Here is a 16,556-nt window from a genome sequence, read left to right on the forward strand (position 1 = left end):
GGGGAGGGAGAGTTAGGGTTAGGGGTATGGTGAGACTGTCGGTATTCTGACCAGCGGCATCCTGGCTCCGGGATCTCATACCCAACCCATACATATATATACTGTATATATATATAAATAAATATATATATATATATATATATATTTCATTTAATAAGTGTATTGCCGGTCATTAGTAAGTATAAATATATATACAGTATAGTATCATGATTATTTGTATAAAAAGAAACCCACAGCATTATATAATGATACTATGTATGCATGCATGTGTTTATATTATATTTAAAGGTATATTTATTAGGAGTCCTCTATTAATTGGAGGGAAGGTTGGCTGAGGGGTTGGCCCTAAGGTGGCTGGTGCTTGTCCATTTATAAAAATGGTTTGAGGCTGCCAACTGACAGGTAACTTTTTAGCCAGTTTAGATGCCCAGAAGATCTGTAAAGCAGGATGCCCTGTATTCTGTGTAGAGCAAAGCTCCCATCGCTTCCCAGACCTGGCACATGCTACAAACACATGCCCCTGCTGCCCATGTCCCTTTGTGACATCACAGTGTGGGTGTGAGAGCGGATCATCTATCTCCTAGTTACACCACCAGAGAGTGACAGTAGCTGCTTAGTCTTAGTACCAGCAGTTACAGGCTCATGGAGCTGTCTCGTGTGCAGTGGTACTGCAAGCAAGTGGTCCTTTGGATGCCAGTGGTCCTCGTTACACTGGGAGTGTGCTGGGGCTACCACGTGTATGTGTCTGAGCTATGTATTGGTGAGTACTGTACTTTCTGCTGACCCTAAACTAACAAATGCCCTGTCACCCAGGAGGGGAATGCACATCAGGTCTTGTGTGATTGTACCAATCTTCTGTGTTACATATACATGTACATGTGTATGTATATATATATATATATGTATGACATAATATAAAGTGGGGCACTTCTTTATGATATAATATAAACTGGGGCACTTCTGTGTGACATTATATTATTTAGGTACTGTATGATATAATATAAACTGGGGCACTTCTGTGTGACATTATATTATTTAGGTACTGTATGATATAATATAAACTGGGGCACTTCTGTGTGATATAATATAAACTGGGGCACTTCTGTGTGATATAATATAAACTGGGGCACTTCTGTGTGACATTATATTATTTAGGTACTGTATGATATAATATAAACTGGGGCACTTCTGTGTGACATTATATTATTTAGGTACTGTATGATATAATATAAACTGGGGCACTTCTGTGTGATATAATATAAACTGGGGCACTTCTGTGTGACATTATATTATTTAGGTACTGTATGATATAATATAAACTGGGGCACTTCTGTGTGACATTATATTATTTAGGTACTGTATGATATAATATAAACTGGGGCACTTCTGTGTGATATAATATAAACTGGGGCACTTCTGTGTGACATTATATTATTTAGGTACTGTATGATATAATATAAACTGGGGCACTTCTGTGTGACATTATATTATTTAGGTACTGTATGATATAATATAAACTGGGGCACTTCTGTGTGACATTATATTATTTAGGTACTGTATGATATAATATAAACTGGGGCACTTCTGTGTGACATTATATTATTTAGGTACTGTATGATATAATATAAACTGGGGCACTTCTGTGTGACATTATATTATTTAGGTACTGTATGATATAATATAAACTGGGGCACTTCTGTGTGACATTATATTAATTAGTAACTGTATGAAAATCAGTTGAAAAATACACCAAGTAGGATTTTCATAACAGTGCGTTGCCTATTTTTCATGTGTTCACAAGTACAGGTGTTATAGATTGCATCAGATATTATGCAAGATGATATTATATACACTGGAAAGCTAGAAAGAAAAGCAATATATTTAGTAAAAGATGCAGACAGGATTGGTGCAGTTTAATGTTTTCAGCCCTTTAAATAGAAAGAAGCATGTAGAACCCAATTCAAATTCTCCTTCAAATATTGAGTCTCATACTAGTTCCAAATATATTTTTATATGAGCTATAGAAAATGAATCCGGATTTTTTAATTCTAAAGAAACCTTTCAAAAACAGCAAACAGTAATGTAAGCAAATTTATTTTTTATCTTTTACTGCAGAAACAATACAATCAGACACTGAAAGAGGTAAGTTCTTAAATAACTATTATTTATCTATAGCAGCCAGTGTTTTTAATGAGAATTTTTTAGAAAGTATTTTTTCTTTTTTTGTAATTATTTACAAAGTTGCTTAAGACAGAATGATGCTACAGTATTTATTGTGTAAAACAGTGGCTAACAACAAAAAGGGAAGTTTTTTTGCCCTTATATGGGGAAAAAAAATAAAAGTGTCTATGACTTATTAATGGCTAAGTAAACAAAGCAAAAACTTGTATACAAACATCAACAGATAACAGACAGTGGGATAGGTTTAAAGGGAGGACAAGTGTTCCAATTGTGAAGCGCAACGGAATATGTTGCGCTATATAAGAAACTGTTAATAAATAAATAAGTGCTTAGGGGGGATAGTACAGATATAGCCATGCTCATCTATGCTGCGAAGAGAGCGTATCGCGGCATGGATGGCGCAGCTAGTGTTCCCGCGTCTATGGCCACAGACTACAATGGGGAGAACGCTGACTGCGCCTAGTCGCGGCCTGGCAAACGCTGCGCTATGCCGGCTTGCATCGCGGCATGGATTGCGCAACTAGTGTGTCGACATCTATGGCCACAGGCTACAATGGGGAGAACGCCGGTCGCGCCTAGTCACAGCCCGGCGAATGCTGCGCTATGCCGCGATGCATGTGCCCGTATGCACACATCACGGCAATAATGTACGCGATTACATCTGTAGTTATTATTGTTACGCAGGGGATAGAGAGATGTGGAAGGGCATAGTAAATAGGGATGCATCAGGACAGGTGCTGTATTTAAGGGACTAAGGGGATCAGGAGATGGTAGGGGCAGTATGCTGTGGAATTGAGAAGCTTTTTTGCCACCCTGGATTACATCTACTGCAAATTGAAATGTTGCTTTGCTGATAATTTTATTTTTTATTTCTTCTGTATATATGCACAAATTTAACCAATTTGCATTTCATTGCAAGAATTTACAGTCATTTAATTTACTATTATGATATTTCTTTGAACATGGATTGATTACCTTATATTGTCCTCTTTTTATCTTAATTGCAAGTAAAGTTATTAGCGCTGTTCATATATATTATTTATGTATATGTTTTTATTTATATTGGAGCTTGACACACTCCTTTTGAACAAGCTTTTCGACAGCACCTATCTGATCTCTACCTTTTACATTTTGCTGTTATTTTATGTATTTATGGTAATTTTACAGAACCCCCTCATCCAATTGCTAATTATTTCTTCTCCGGGACTAGTACCATAATAATAATAATAATAATAATAATAATAATAATAATAATGAGAAGAAGAAGAAGAAGAATAAAAAAGTCCCAGGAAAAATTAGGCTAATACACTATTTATTTCTCCCTGATGGGGGTACCCTTAATGCGGCTATTGCTCAGCGGCAATGCAATGGAGTGTATCAGTCTTTTTGAGGTAGCACTTGTTATAGTTAGAAGATGTGGAGAAGGAGCCCTAAATATAAAACAGATATATAGAGCAGCATTTGGGCTGATTGTGAGTCAGAGGCTAGTCCAAATGCGGACACAGATATCTGCAAACTGCGCAGGCTCCGACCACACATACACACACGGACAGAGGTTGAAAGTTCGGACGGATTGATCCGTCAGTTGATGGATCTCTCTTTGCATGAAATGGGCATTTCTGGGCGGCAATTGGGCGGCTATCATTCATCACACACAACCGACCCATCTCATGGGAGTGGCATGGGAGTGTTGCGGGCGTGTAGGCAGATGTCCGGGCACGTTGGTGAGGTGCAGATTGAGATGTGACACCTGTCTCAGATGGATGTTATGCACTTATCAAGAGGTCAGTGAAAGTCTGCATACTAATGATGACAGTGGGCAGAATGATGCATATGCCTGAAGATGGACTGATACTGGCATAGACGGGCAGATACAGTGGCGTCACTATGAGGGTGCAGGGATGCGGTCTGCACCCTGGTTTCACCCTCAGAGGGGGTGATACCAAAATGCCGGCTCCTTCTCAGTGACAGGAGCAGGGTGCTGCAAGTGTGACATTTTCCTGCAGCACTCGGCACCTGTCACAGAGGAGGAGCCGACAGTGCAGGTACTAGTCTCCAGGGGCAGCCTATCATCTCCAAGGATGCTGGGCACACCCCTGGAGTAATTCAATAGGGATTTCCTGATAGGCCATGCCCACTTATGTTAGACCACACACCCTTTCCATACGCACACAGCTCTTGCGCGCGAGGGGAGTTATGAGGTGCGCACCGGGTGTCACACGACGCCTCTGGCAGATACTCTAGCATAAGGCAGTAAAGAGGCTGCTGCAGCAAGCTGGCATACAGGCCGTGGATGCATCCGACACAGAATCAGGACCAGAGTGTTGGAAATACATGGGCTTCAATGGGTCGACACAGAAATGGTTGACACAGAATAGGTTGACAAATGGTTTTTCATGAATTTTCATGATTTTTAGGGCTAGGGTTAGGATTGGGTTTAGGGTTAGGCACTTGGTGGAAGGTTAGGGATAGGCTGCGGAAGGAGATGGTTAGGTTTAGGCACAAAAGGGGAGGGCTATGTTTAGGCACTAAGGGGGGGTTAGGGTGAGGATTAGGGTTAATATATATATATATATAAACTTTTTTAGTGTTGACCATCATTTGTGTCAACTTTTTGACCTGTAAACCATTCGACTGTCTTTTTAGACACTGACGATCTTTTATATCACACCCCATATTTCTCCCAGGCAGCCTCAGTGGGCCACCCCCTCAGATCCCGGCATCCTCTAGCAGCTGCCTAATGGAAGCGCAAACCCTGTATATAAGCCTTGTATAATACCCACAAAAACTGGGGTGTTTTTCAATGATTTAAGCTTAGTGAAATTATATAAAAATAGTAAAAAATATGAAGAGGAAAAAGGAAATACGATTTGATAAAAAACAAAGCTGTGTTCAATACCTATGATTCCAGGGGGTAGATTCACTAAAGCTTCTAAACCAGAGAAGTGGAGGTGGTTCCCATAATAACCAATCAGATTCTGTCTATGATTTTGTAGAATGCATTAGAGAAATGATAGGCAGAATGAAGGACACCCAAGTAAAATGCAGAGCTGATTGTGTTGTGGTGCTAACATAGGGGTCCCAGCAAGGTGGGAAAGCATTGGAGTCAGCAGCAATGGGTGGCAAAAGTTGTTATGGGGGAAAGTGAGTTAAACTTGTAATAAGTTGAGCAGAGGTAGCTCTCTTGGTCTTGGTGTAACTATAAAGCTGGAGGAATGATGGAACTTATAGGGGTCTATTTACTAAGCAGTGTTAGGAGATAAAGTGAACGGTGATAAGGTACCAGCCAATCAGCTCCTAACTGCCATGTCACAGGCTGTGTTTGAAAAATGGCAGTTAGTAGCTGATTGGCTGTTACCTTATCTCCATTCACTTTATCTCCTAACATAGCTTAGTAAATAGACCCCACAGTCTTATAACAGCTGAAGGGTTGCAGTTTTTTAGGCCATGTTAGTTTGTTTGATTGTGATGAGTTGTGTTTTACTAACTTTGGTTTTACTGTTCTAGTTATCTGCTTGGTGTTTTTTCACCTGCTTTTGATAATCTCTCTGTGGTCCTATTGGACAACGGTACGTTCAAGACCAGCAAAACCACCCAAAGAGGTAAATATCAATGTACAATATTAATTAATTGTGTTTCATACCTGTATCTACTACAACACCAAGGGGTCTATTTACTAAACAGTGTTAGGTGACAGAGTGAAAAGTGATAAGGTAACTGCCATCTCACAGGCTGTGTTTGAAAAATGACAGTTGGGAGCTGATTGGCTGGCACCTTATCACTTTTCACTCTGTTTCCTAACTAGGGATGAGCGGTTCCACAGAATCCAAACCGCTCCAAACATAGGGGATCTGGGTCCACCCGAATGCTGTTCAGGTGTTCCCCACCTGACTCGGATCCCCCTTCGAGGCCGAGCCGCAGCCTCCTGACGCGGGATCCTCGCGAGAGAATCCGACGTCAGGGCTCCACAAGTGTATGGCAGAACGCAGTTAGAGTGGTCTGCCCTACACTGTAACAAACACGCTGCCGGCAGTGTGTTTGTTATAGCAGCCAATGAGAGACAGACTCTCATTGGCTGCTGCGTAAAAGGAGGGAGCCGGCTGGAGCTCAGTCATGAGCTCCGTCTTCTGGCTCCCCCCGCTGCAGGTGCAGAGAGGAGCGGACGGTCACGTTCATGGCAGGAGCGGGGACTCAGATAATTTTTTTTTGTCTTTGTGTGTGTTTGTGTAAGGGGGCGCTACTGGGGGCACTGCATGGTATGGGGGGGATGGTGGCTACTAATGAAGTACAGAACCCTCTGGATCCGCAATTAGAAGAAATCCCAATGTCCATGGAGTGACTGTTGAAATGGCTTAACGCGTTTCACAGGATATAAGAGCTCCAGCTTCATCTTGCTCCTAACTAGAGGTTTTTGTCATATTTTTTCCACATGTATTAATTGTTTACAATAAATGTGTATATTGTCTATTTAGACATCCGCTTCTCATCTATTCATTTTTATTTATTTATCTATTTTTATTGTATATTAGCTATTAAGCGCCAGTCTCTCTATTTTTACAGCAGCACAATGCCAACTTCATATGGCATAAACTGTGGGGCCAAGCTCTGGAAGGATTCCGCAGCTTGCTTTTAAGCTGACATCTATCACATCCTCCATAGAAACCTATGGGGGTTGCGGATGCTGTCGGAAATGGAGAGACTAGATATCAGAGAAATCTGCTATGATCCCTCCTTAGTCATACTTGCCTACTCTCCCGGAAGTCGCGGGAGGCTCACGATTTTTCAGGTAACCCCCCCGTACCTCTGGAATAGTAGGCATGGAGATCGGCGGGTCCATGAGTAGAAGCGGAGTTTAATGACGAGATTCTACAAGAATCTCCATTTGGTCATGCCCCCTATTTAAATATGCATTATTTGCAGCAATTTACAGTAAGGGGGCGGGCTTAATGATGCAAAATGCCCTCCCTCCCATCACCGCCCACCTGCTTCTTCTCCCAGGGAGGAAGAATAATAAGTAGGCAAGTACAGTATGTCCTTAGTGCATCTGGGGAGTACTTAGTATTTGTGGATATTCCCCCACCCCAAAAACAGATCTTTTCAGGGAATATGCTGCAAATATTTCATGATAAATATTTGCAGCATAGATTGAATAAATAGTGTCCAAAATAGTAACTCAACTGATCCAGAACACGATTAAATATTTGACTGGGTACAGGATCATTGAAAATAATGTTTTCCGTTTTGAGAGCTGCTTACATGTATTGCACTATCCCTGGTAATATCATTAAAACACAAGAGGTATATTTACTAAAGGTCAATTTTAATCGATTTAAAATCGATCAAAATCGATGTTGGGTTTCTGGGGCTTAATCACACAGTTACTAACCTTTAGTTTTTTAAGTATTAGTAAATGTGTGATTTAGCTTCAGAAACACAACATCTATGTTAATTGATTAAAATCAACCTTTAGTAAATATACCCCAAAAAGTTCTATATTTTGAATCCAGTGACCCTTATAGGGGAAAAATAATGCAAGAGGGGCATGAAAGTCTTTTTGGCTGGCAACCTCTGCAAGACTTTTTACGTACAGAAATCCTCATGTGAAATAAAATTAAACTTAGAGAGGGAAGTGTAATAAACTGGGATTTGTGCACATCGCTGTCTTTTGGCATTTTTCCTCATAAGATTTAAAGGGGGATATTTTATCCTTAATAAAATCACTGCTTTAAATCCTGCTACAAAAAAATGCCAGAAATCAGTGATGTTGCAGGCGTTATATTTCTCACAAAGGTGGAGATTTATCAAATCTTCGTGAGAGATTAAGTGAAGAGAGATAAAGTACCAACCAATCAGTTTCTATCATTTATCAATCACATTGATCACACAGTAGTCGCCATCCTAATGCTATCCTGTGTCTGTGCTTTACCTTAGTTTTATATATCGGAGTCTGACAAGGAGTTGTACAAGGAGAAGCAGACGCAAGAAGACAAGCAGCTTATTCTCTGGGCAGCTGCTAATCGCTTGCCCATCAATACAATATCAGGTACAAAAGGTGGGAAACTAAGAAGGGAAGAGGTTATCTCATGGTGAAATGTGTCTGCAGGGGTGGATCGGGGGGGTGATCAGGGCAATTGTCCCCACTTCACAAGACTTCTCTCCTACCCACTACACATTAGGAAGGGAGAGATCAGAGACTGCTGCTGCTCAGTGGCAGCAGTCTCCCTTCCCAGCCCTCTTGGGAGGGTCCAGGGAGGCTGTTGCCACTAAGCAGCAGTAGTCTTGGCTCTCTCATTGCCTGATGTGCTGCTGTGTTGTTATATAGCCCCCAGCAGTAGTGGGCAGGAGAGAATTGTTCATTCAGTGTGAATTAAGTTTTGATTAGGCCAGTGGTTCCCAAACTTTTTGGAATCACGGCGCCCTAGAGTATCAGCATTATTTCCTTGGCACCTCTGGGCCAAAAGTTTCTTATTGAGAAATTCAGCAAAAATTAAATGAAGTAAATTGTGATTATATGTCACCCTTAGGTTCAGTTATGTGGTGGTTGACAGGGCTGCACTTATTTTTGTCCACATATTTGTTGATTTGTAGCCATTAGCACTGGTTTTGCCATTCACATTGACTAAAAATAATTTTCTTTGGTACTGGACTATAAACCCAAGGCACCCCTGCAATTGCCCTGAGGCACCGGAGGGTGCCACGGCACAAAGTTTGGGAACCACTGGATTAGGCTAAGGACTGAGAACTTACATTTGTATCATTAAAACTCTTCCTCTACTGTACTGTTGGGTTTTATTAATTAACCTTTGTTTTCTTTTTATATAGTGATCAGATATTGTGATAAATGCCAGCTGCTGAAGCCTGACCGGTGCCGCCATTGTTCAGCCTGTGATGTGTAAGTCCACAAATTGCTTAATATTTGCAATTTTGTCCTTGGTATAGAGTCACATAACTTATACCCCTTTCACTCATAACCTAAATACCCAGGTTTTTGCTAGTTCACGTGCACCGACCCGGGGGTGTAGACTATGGGGTCTATTCATCATCACTTAATTTCTAGAAAAGCATGTGAAAATTAAAATTTTCATCTGCAATTGTAAAAATTTAAGTTTTCGGGCCATTCATCAAAAAGGTACTGCAGGGGGATATCACAGATATCTCTTGCTTACCTTTCTCTCCCGGAATGGCCCGCTGTCCCCATACACTAGTATGGGGACAGAATTCATGAAGTTCAAAAAATACAATATTTTTGGAGCTTGACTGTGGGAGCATTTGCCATCTATGGGAAGGAGTGCCGGTTTACAAAGTGGGATCCTTTCGGTTCTATCCGCCCCTGTCCGGCTCCTTCCGTATAAAAAGGAGCAGTGAAGCGCTTTGTGGAGACAGCTGATTTTTGGTTCAGCTGTCCCCACCGGAGCAATGATGAATTGCTCCAGTGCTCGCGTCAAGCTAGTATGTTAATTATTGGTTCGGACCCCAATAATTAAAATAATGAATAGAGCCCTATGTGTGAAAGGGGCTGACCTGGGTCGCAGTCCTGGGTCAGCAACCCTGTTTGGTAGCAGGGTTATTTCTGGGTTCGATCCGGGTCGCCTGTAGTGTGAATGGCATATCCTGGGTCGTGATGGCCTGGGTCATGTGAGCCACCCCCGTCCCTCTTACCTGGCAGCAGCAGCCTCTCTCCCCAGCCAGCAGTGCTGCACTGTAATGAGACCAGGGAGGTTGCTGCCCCTGAGCAGCAGCAGCAGTCTCCTCTGCCAGAGCTGGGGGGAGCGATCACACTGAACGTCTGCCCCCCTCCTGGATTTGCCCCTGGCTGAGGTACTGCAAATATTTTTTTCTATAGTTTGTAGGATAGCAGTATCCTATATTGCATTTTGCTAACTGATTGTTTTAGTAAATTAACATTTTTGTGTATTTTTTTTACTTTCAGATGTGTACTGACGATGGACCATCATTGCCTTGGGTATGTGCTGGTTAGAGACTTGCAGCTTGGCTGATGTGTTTTATATTTATAGCTTTGTGATTAACAAATAAGTCTTGTGTTAATTACAGGCTGAATAACTGTGTTGGATTTTCCAATTACAAATCCTTCCTGCTGCTGGTAATGTACGCCTTGCTGTCTTGCATTTTCGTTGCTGGTACAATTCTCCAATATTTAATTCCGTCCTGGAAGGTAAGATTGTCTTTCTGTTGTCCTGTGTGAGGTATATGTATGTGAGTTTCACCATTACTGGTTTTAAACATTTAAAAAAAAATCCTTGGACACATTGCCCCTGCAGTGTTACATGTTAGCACATCATTGGTGGCGATGTCTATAGGGACCTTGGTGAACTACAATTCCCATACTGATATGTTGGCTGATCATTGTTTTGCCTTTCAATACTGGTTATCAACAAATAGTAAAGTATAAAGTCTAGAAAAAAGGAATTGATGAGAAATGCATTCAACATTCACAATAATAGGGATTTCTACAGCACTAAATGTTGAATAAACAATAATTCAGGTGCTAATAAAACTATAAAAATATATATAGTGTTCCCAATGGTATGGTATCACTCAATATAGAAAATAAGCATCAGCAGCCCCATTTGAGCTCTTAGACACTCACTATAAAATTTATAGTGAGTATAATGACCCTCATCTGTATTTACTTATAGTGACCCTCCTTGTCTGTATTTTCTTATATTGACCTCCTCTTTTTCTGTATTTTCTTATAGTGACCCCCTTGTCTATATATTCACTCTAGTGACCCCCTTGTCTGCATTTACCTTATAGTGACCCTCTTGTCTGTATTTTCTCTATAGTGACCCTTTTCTCTGTATAATCCCTATATTGAGCCCCCTTTTTCTGTATTGTCCCTATAGTGACCCCCTTATCTGTATTTTCCCTATAGTGACCCTCTTGTCTGTATATTCCCTATATTGAGCCTCCCTTTTCTGTATTGTCCCTATAGTGACCTCTTGTCTGTATATTCCCTATAATAACCCCCTTGTCTGTAACTTTCTCTAGTGACCCTTCTTTTTTATTATTTCCCTATAGTGACTCCTCTTATCTGTATTTTCTCTATAGAGACTCCTCTTGTCTGTATTTTCGCTATAGTGACTCCTCTTGTCTGTATTTTCCCTATAGTGACTCCTCTTGTCTGTATTTTCCCTATAGTGACTCCTCTTGTCTGTATTTTCCCTATAGTGACTCATCTTGTCTGTATTTTCCCTATAGTGACTCCTCTTGTCTGTATTTTCTCTATAGTGACTCCTCTTGTCTGTATTTTCCCTATAGTCACCCTTCTTGTCTGTATTTTCCCTATAGTGACACTCCTTGTCTGTATTTTCCCTATAGTGACCCTCATTGTATAGTGACCCTCATTGTCTGTCTATTTCCTATAGTGACCACCCTTGGCTGTATATCCCATATAGTGACCCTCCTTGTCTGTATATTCCCTATAGCAGGTGTGGGGAACCTTTTTTCTGCCGAGGGCCATTTTGATATATATTAAATTTTTTGTGGGCCCGGTGTAGGCCACACTCCCTCCGTGTGATGTCACACAGGGGCGGAGCCACAATCGCCGGTGATTACAGCAATGCCTGGGGAATCCTGAGGATCCCCTGGGGAGCTGTAAGGGCAGCTCCTGGCAGCACTGCTGCATAGATTCTGGCTGCAGGGTGCCATTCTAGGCACCCTGCTAGCCATATGAGGCTAGCAGAGAAAAGCTCAGAGGGCCAGACCAAATGATTCTGCGGGCCTTATACGGCCCCCGGGCCTGAGTTTCCCCATACCTGCCCTATAGTGACCGTCCTTGTCTGTATATTCCCTATAGTGACCCTCCTTATCTATATATTCCCTGTAGTGATCCCCCTTGTCTGTATTATGTTTACCAAACATGAATCCGAACTGCTCATCTCTACCTTTAATGCACATGTATTTTCTACATGCTCATTTACCCTGTCACTGGGCAAACATAAGGCTTTATTATCACTCTTCTCTTTTTCTCCCCTTTGCAGGATGAACAGAACACTGAAATATCTTTCAATATCCGTCGCCTGTTCTATGTATCTGCAGCATTGTCCATCATATTGTTGATGCTCTTCATCATTAACTGCTGTCTCTTAGTGAGAAACAGGCTGACAGTTGGTAATGAAGCTCACTCATAGAATTATGGAAAGATAGTTAAATGATGGCGTAGTTTTCTCCATTAGCATTAGAGGGACAGAGATGATAGTGTAGCACCATCCTGTAGGAGGAAGGCGCATAGAATAGGAAATAATTTGTTCTCCCTATAACCATCTGTAGTTCCATCATAGGAAGTGGGCGAGGGAACTTTGGCTCTGATTCAGAGCTGGACGCTCCGACAGAGCGCTCGCTCTGAATCAGGGCCGTCCCTCTTACTTTTTGGAGCGGCCTCCTGGCCGCTCGCATAGCTGAGGGTAACCACCCACAGCTATAGCGAGCGGCCAAAATGATGGTCAAGACCATCGCGACCATCGGGCTTGCGACGAGACCCTTGTGGTAGGGTCTCGTCTGCCGCAAGCCCTGGAGTGCTTTTGGCTCTATCAGAGCCAAAAGCACTCCCACTGACATCACTAGACATTCCCATGGGAACGCCTCCGTCTGGGCAGCCACGCCCCCAGCACGCCCTCCAAAGGGGGTGTGCTGTCAATCACCATCGACAGCAAGCCCCCTTTGGTGCGAGACCCATAACGACCCCTTGGCCATCGTTATTCGGGTCTCGCGCATGCGCACGACGGAGCCGCCTCCGTCGTGCGCATGCGCACTTGGACAACATCGACCCGCTTGCGAGCGCTCAGCGCTCGCGAGCGGGTCTGAATCAGGCCCTTTATCTCAAGCTCTGTCCCTGCAAAGGATTTATAGTAAATCCCTGTGATATTGCCTGAATTCGCAATGCAAATTCATTCTTTAATATCACACTACAATCTGCATTCAATATGCGGATTGTAGTAAATAGAGCCCTATCTGACTATCTCGTTATAATGGCACCTGTCAAGCAGTGGGATATATTAGGCAGCAAGTGAACTCTCAGTTCTTGAAGTTGATGTGTTGGAAGCAGGAATAATGGGCAAGCGTAAGGATCTGAGCAACTTTGACAAGGGCCAAATTCTGATGGCTAGAGAACTGGATCTGAGCATCTCCAAAATCACAGGTCTTGCAGGGTGTTACCAGTACACAGTAGTTTGAACTAGGGATGTGCAGGCTCGGATAGGTTTGAGTTTGCACGTTGAGTTCGGATTTTTCCCTCCAAAAAAACGGAACTCAGAAAGAGGCAAAACGTCATCTTGCTTGGACGAACATCATCATTCCTGGACAAAAGTCATAATGCCCATTACACATTATGCCACACACTGTAATGCCTATTACCAAAGTGCCACTTACATATTTGCCCGACACCATTTTATGCCCCACAGTAATGCTTCTAATTACTTTAAAATTACCTGCTCGTTGCCATGGGGTTTCATGCTCGTTGCCATGGGGGTTTATGCTCGTTGCCAGAGGTTACATGCTCATTGCCAGGGGGTTTCATGCTTGTTGTCAGGGGATTTTTGCTCGTTGCCAGGAGTTACATGCTCGTTGCCATGGGGTTTCATGCTCTTTGCCATGGGGTTCCATGCTCGTTGCCAGGAGTTACATGCTCGTTGCCATGGGGTTTATGCTCGTTTCCAGGGGGGTTTATACTCGTTGCCAGGGGATTTGAAGGGAGAAGATGCAGCTCTCAGCATCTTCTCCCTGCAGCACCAGTGTTCCCGGCACTTCCGGGAACGCTGTGTGCATTGCGCTCTGCTAACAGACACTAGAGGTCCAGTAGGGCCTCTAGCATCTGTCTCTTCCTTGGCGGCGGCCATTTTTGGATGGCCGTTTTCAGCAGAGTCCATGCGGACGGCCAAGAAAGAGACAGACACTAGAAGTCCAGTAAGGACCTCTAGCATTAGTCTCCTCTTCGGCGGCGGCCATTTTTCAGATGGCTGAGTCAGCTTTTTCACCCCCCCCCGCAATCCCCTCCCAGTGCACGTGCACCACTAGCCCCCCCCTAGTTGCGGCCCTGGCTAGCCCACCTGGTTTTGTCGGCAAAATAGCTCCTGTAGCACAAATTGATAAAGTTTATGCTGGCTATGATAGAAATTTATCAGAAAACATCTTGCAACACAGCTTGCTGTATATGGGGCTATATAGCCACAGACCAGTCAGAGCGCCCATGCTGACCCCTGTCAACCTCCGAAAGTGCCTACACTGGAAATGTGAATTACAGAGCTGGACCATAAAACAATGAAAGAAGGTGGCCTGGTCTGGTGAATCACATTTTGTTTTACATCATGTGGATGGCCGGGTGCCTGTGCATCGTTTACCTGGGGAAGAGATGGCATCAGTATACACTATGGGAAGAAGGCAAGTCGGCGGAGGCAGTGAAATGCTCTGTGTAATGTTCTGCCTTGGGTCCTGGCATTCACATGAATGAATCCCTGCTAATCCATGAGCCCATACACACTGCTCTATGCTCATGCTTATGGTTAATTAAGACATCTTCAAGGTGATTAACAGCAGATCAGTGACTCTTATATAAATGTACTGAGCTTTATGGCACTGTACTACAACTGCAAATTTACAGGTATTTTTAGAGAAATTGCAGTATGATTACATTATTGGGGCATTCATGAGTAAAAAGGTATAACACAGTCAGAGTCTATAGGTTGCTAGCACAATTTGGAGAATGTAAAGAAACACCTGCTTGGTTACACATAAACATCTGTGACTTATCCATGTTTTTTCTGTGTCCTCAATGTAGAACTGATCTTTGATGATGCCTCTTCTGCAAGAGATGGACTTCCTCTTGGTTACGAGAACTTTCAAAGAGTATTTGGGCATCAGAAGATGTATTGGCTGCTACCTATAAATACAAGGTAAGCTGGTAATGTATAAATAAAATTGTAATCTGAAATGTCAGCACACATGTGGGACCTAATAAACAGCATGTGCCTATAGGATGTGTAGTACTAAGATTAGATCAGCCATCACTGCTTTAAATCTACTGTGTTAGTTCAGGTCTCCCAACATTACTGTTTTTTTAAAGGCATTTTGCCACTGAAAATTATAATCAATAATATGTCTCTATCTGGCTATATAACCTTCAAACATGTTGAAATCAATGCTGCCTTACGATCCTCTGCCTGTCTGAAAGAGACCAGGTAGACACAGTGATGGATCCAGGGGGGCAATCAGGACTCTGATTGATCCCCTCCCCTCGCCATCCCCTGGATCTGTCACTGAGTAGGCAGGTGGGAGGAGAGAGTACATAGAGTACTATTTGAATTATCTTTATTATTATCATAACTCTTATCTAACAACTGCTCTGTCTAATAACTGAACTGCTCTCTCTTTTATTACAGCCTGGGAGACGGATATTCTCTGCCAACTCAACATTACGATCCAGAGAAATATGCAGAGTAAAACTGGGCAGGGCCGGATTAATTATGGGGCAGGTGAAGATGCAGTGCAAGGCCCCCATGATAGTAGGCCACAGAATCCACTGCAGTGCAGACAGAAAAAGAAAAATCCTGTCAGCACCAACAGCATTCTGAAGAACTGACCATTTACCTCCTGGGCCCCTGAAACATCACCCATTCACAACCCCACCCACCCCACTCAGGTGGTAGGTTTATTGAACTCCATCTCCCCTGAGGAGATGGCTATGGGCCGCCTAAAGCTCCACCTCCATGTAGCCCAAAGCTCCACCCCTATGTCATTCTAAGCTCAACCATCTGCCAGTGAAACAAGGCGGCAAGGGATAGTGCTGTCTCGGCTGTCACTCTTTGGAGAGGATTAGCCCCAGCAGTGACATATTTGTGACAGCCTGAGATGGTATCTTCCAGAGCAGAGTGGGCTGCAGGGCTCTAAAAAGAAGAAAAGTATACACATACACTCCATACTTCTTTGTGTATACTGGAGAGAGAGAGAGAGAGAGAGGATAGTTCTGCCTTATTGTACTAACACTTATTTGTAAATCATTCCTAAATTGGCATGGAGTGAAAATTTGCACACACAAATATCAACTTTTAATGACGTGTGAAATAAAAATTAGAGTTTTTCTGTATGGTGTTTATCTGTAATAAATGTATGTATACAGCAGTGTTAAAGGCAGTGGTAATAAAAATAGTATTTACTGGTTCCATATATATGGGTGTAATACAATTGTTAAAACAATGTGTCAATTTATAAAATAGTCACACATCCAATGTGCTTTAAAATTTATCAAAACTAACATATATATATATATATATATATATATATAAAAAAACATAATAAGCAGATATAATAATCAGCACAAGTCCCCTGCATAAATTTGATACTTACATTTACTAAAAGTTGAC

The 16,556-nt window shown here is 42.4% G+C and overlaps 1 protein-coding gene across 1 annotated transcript; it reads left to right on the forward strand.

The window, feature by feature from the left end:
• The first annotated feature begins 642 nt into the window (after nucleotides 1–642).
• LOC148542694 (palmitoyltransferase ZDHHC20-like) lies at nucleotides 643–15,784 on the forward strand. The gene is made up of 10 exons (XM_088467469.1): nucleotides 643–760; nucleotides 2,116–2,142; nucleotides 5,689–5,783; nucleotides 8,113–8,224; nucleotides 9,004–9,073; nucleotides 10,112–10,144; nucleotides 10,234–10,354; nucleotides 12,183–12,312; nucleotides 14,975–15,089; nucleotides 15,576–15,784. The coding sequence occupies exons 1-10, from the start codon at nucleotides 643–645 to the stop codon at nucleotides 15,634–15,636; spliced, it is 882 nt and encodes a 293-aa protein (XP_088323595.1). The 3' UTR covers nucleotides 15,637–15,784.
• The last annotated feature ends 772 nt before the right edge of the window (nucleotides 15,785–16,556 follow it).

This window comes from Taudactylus pleione, unplaced genomic scaffold (assembly GCF_031769625.1).
Source record: "Taudactylus pleione unplaced genomic scaffold, aTauple2 ptg000010l, whole genome shotgun sequence".
In the NCBI taxonomy this organism is placed as follows: domain Eukaryota; kingdom Metazoa; phylum Chordata; class Amphibia; order Anura; family Myobatrachidae; genus Taudactylus; species Taudactylus pleione.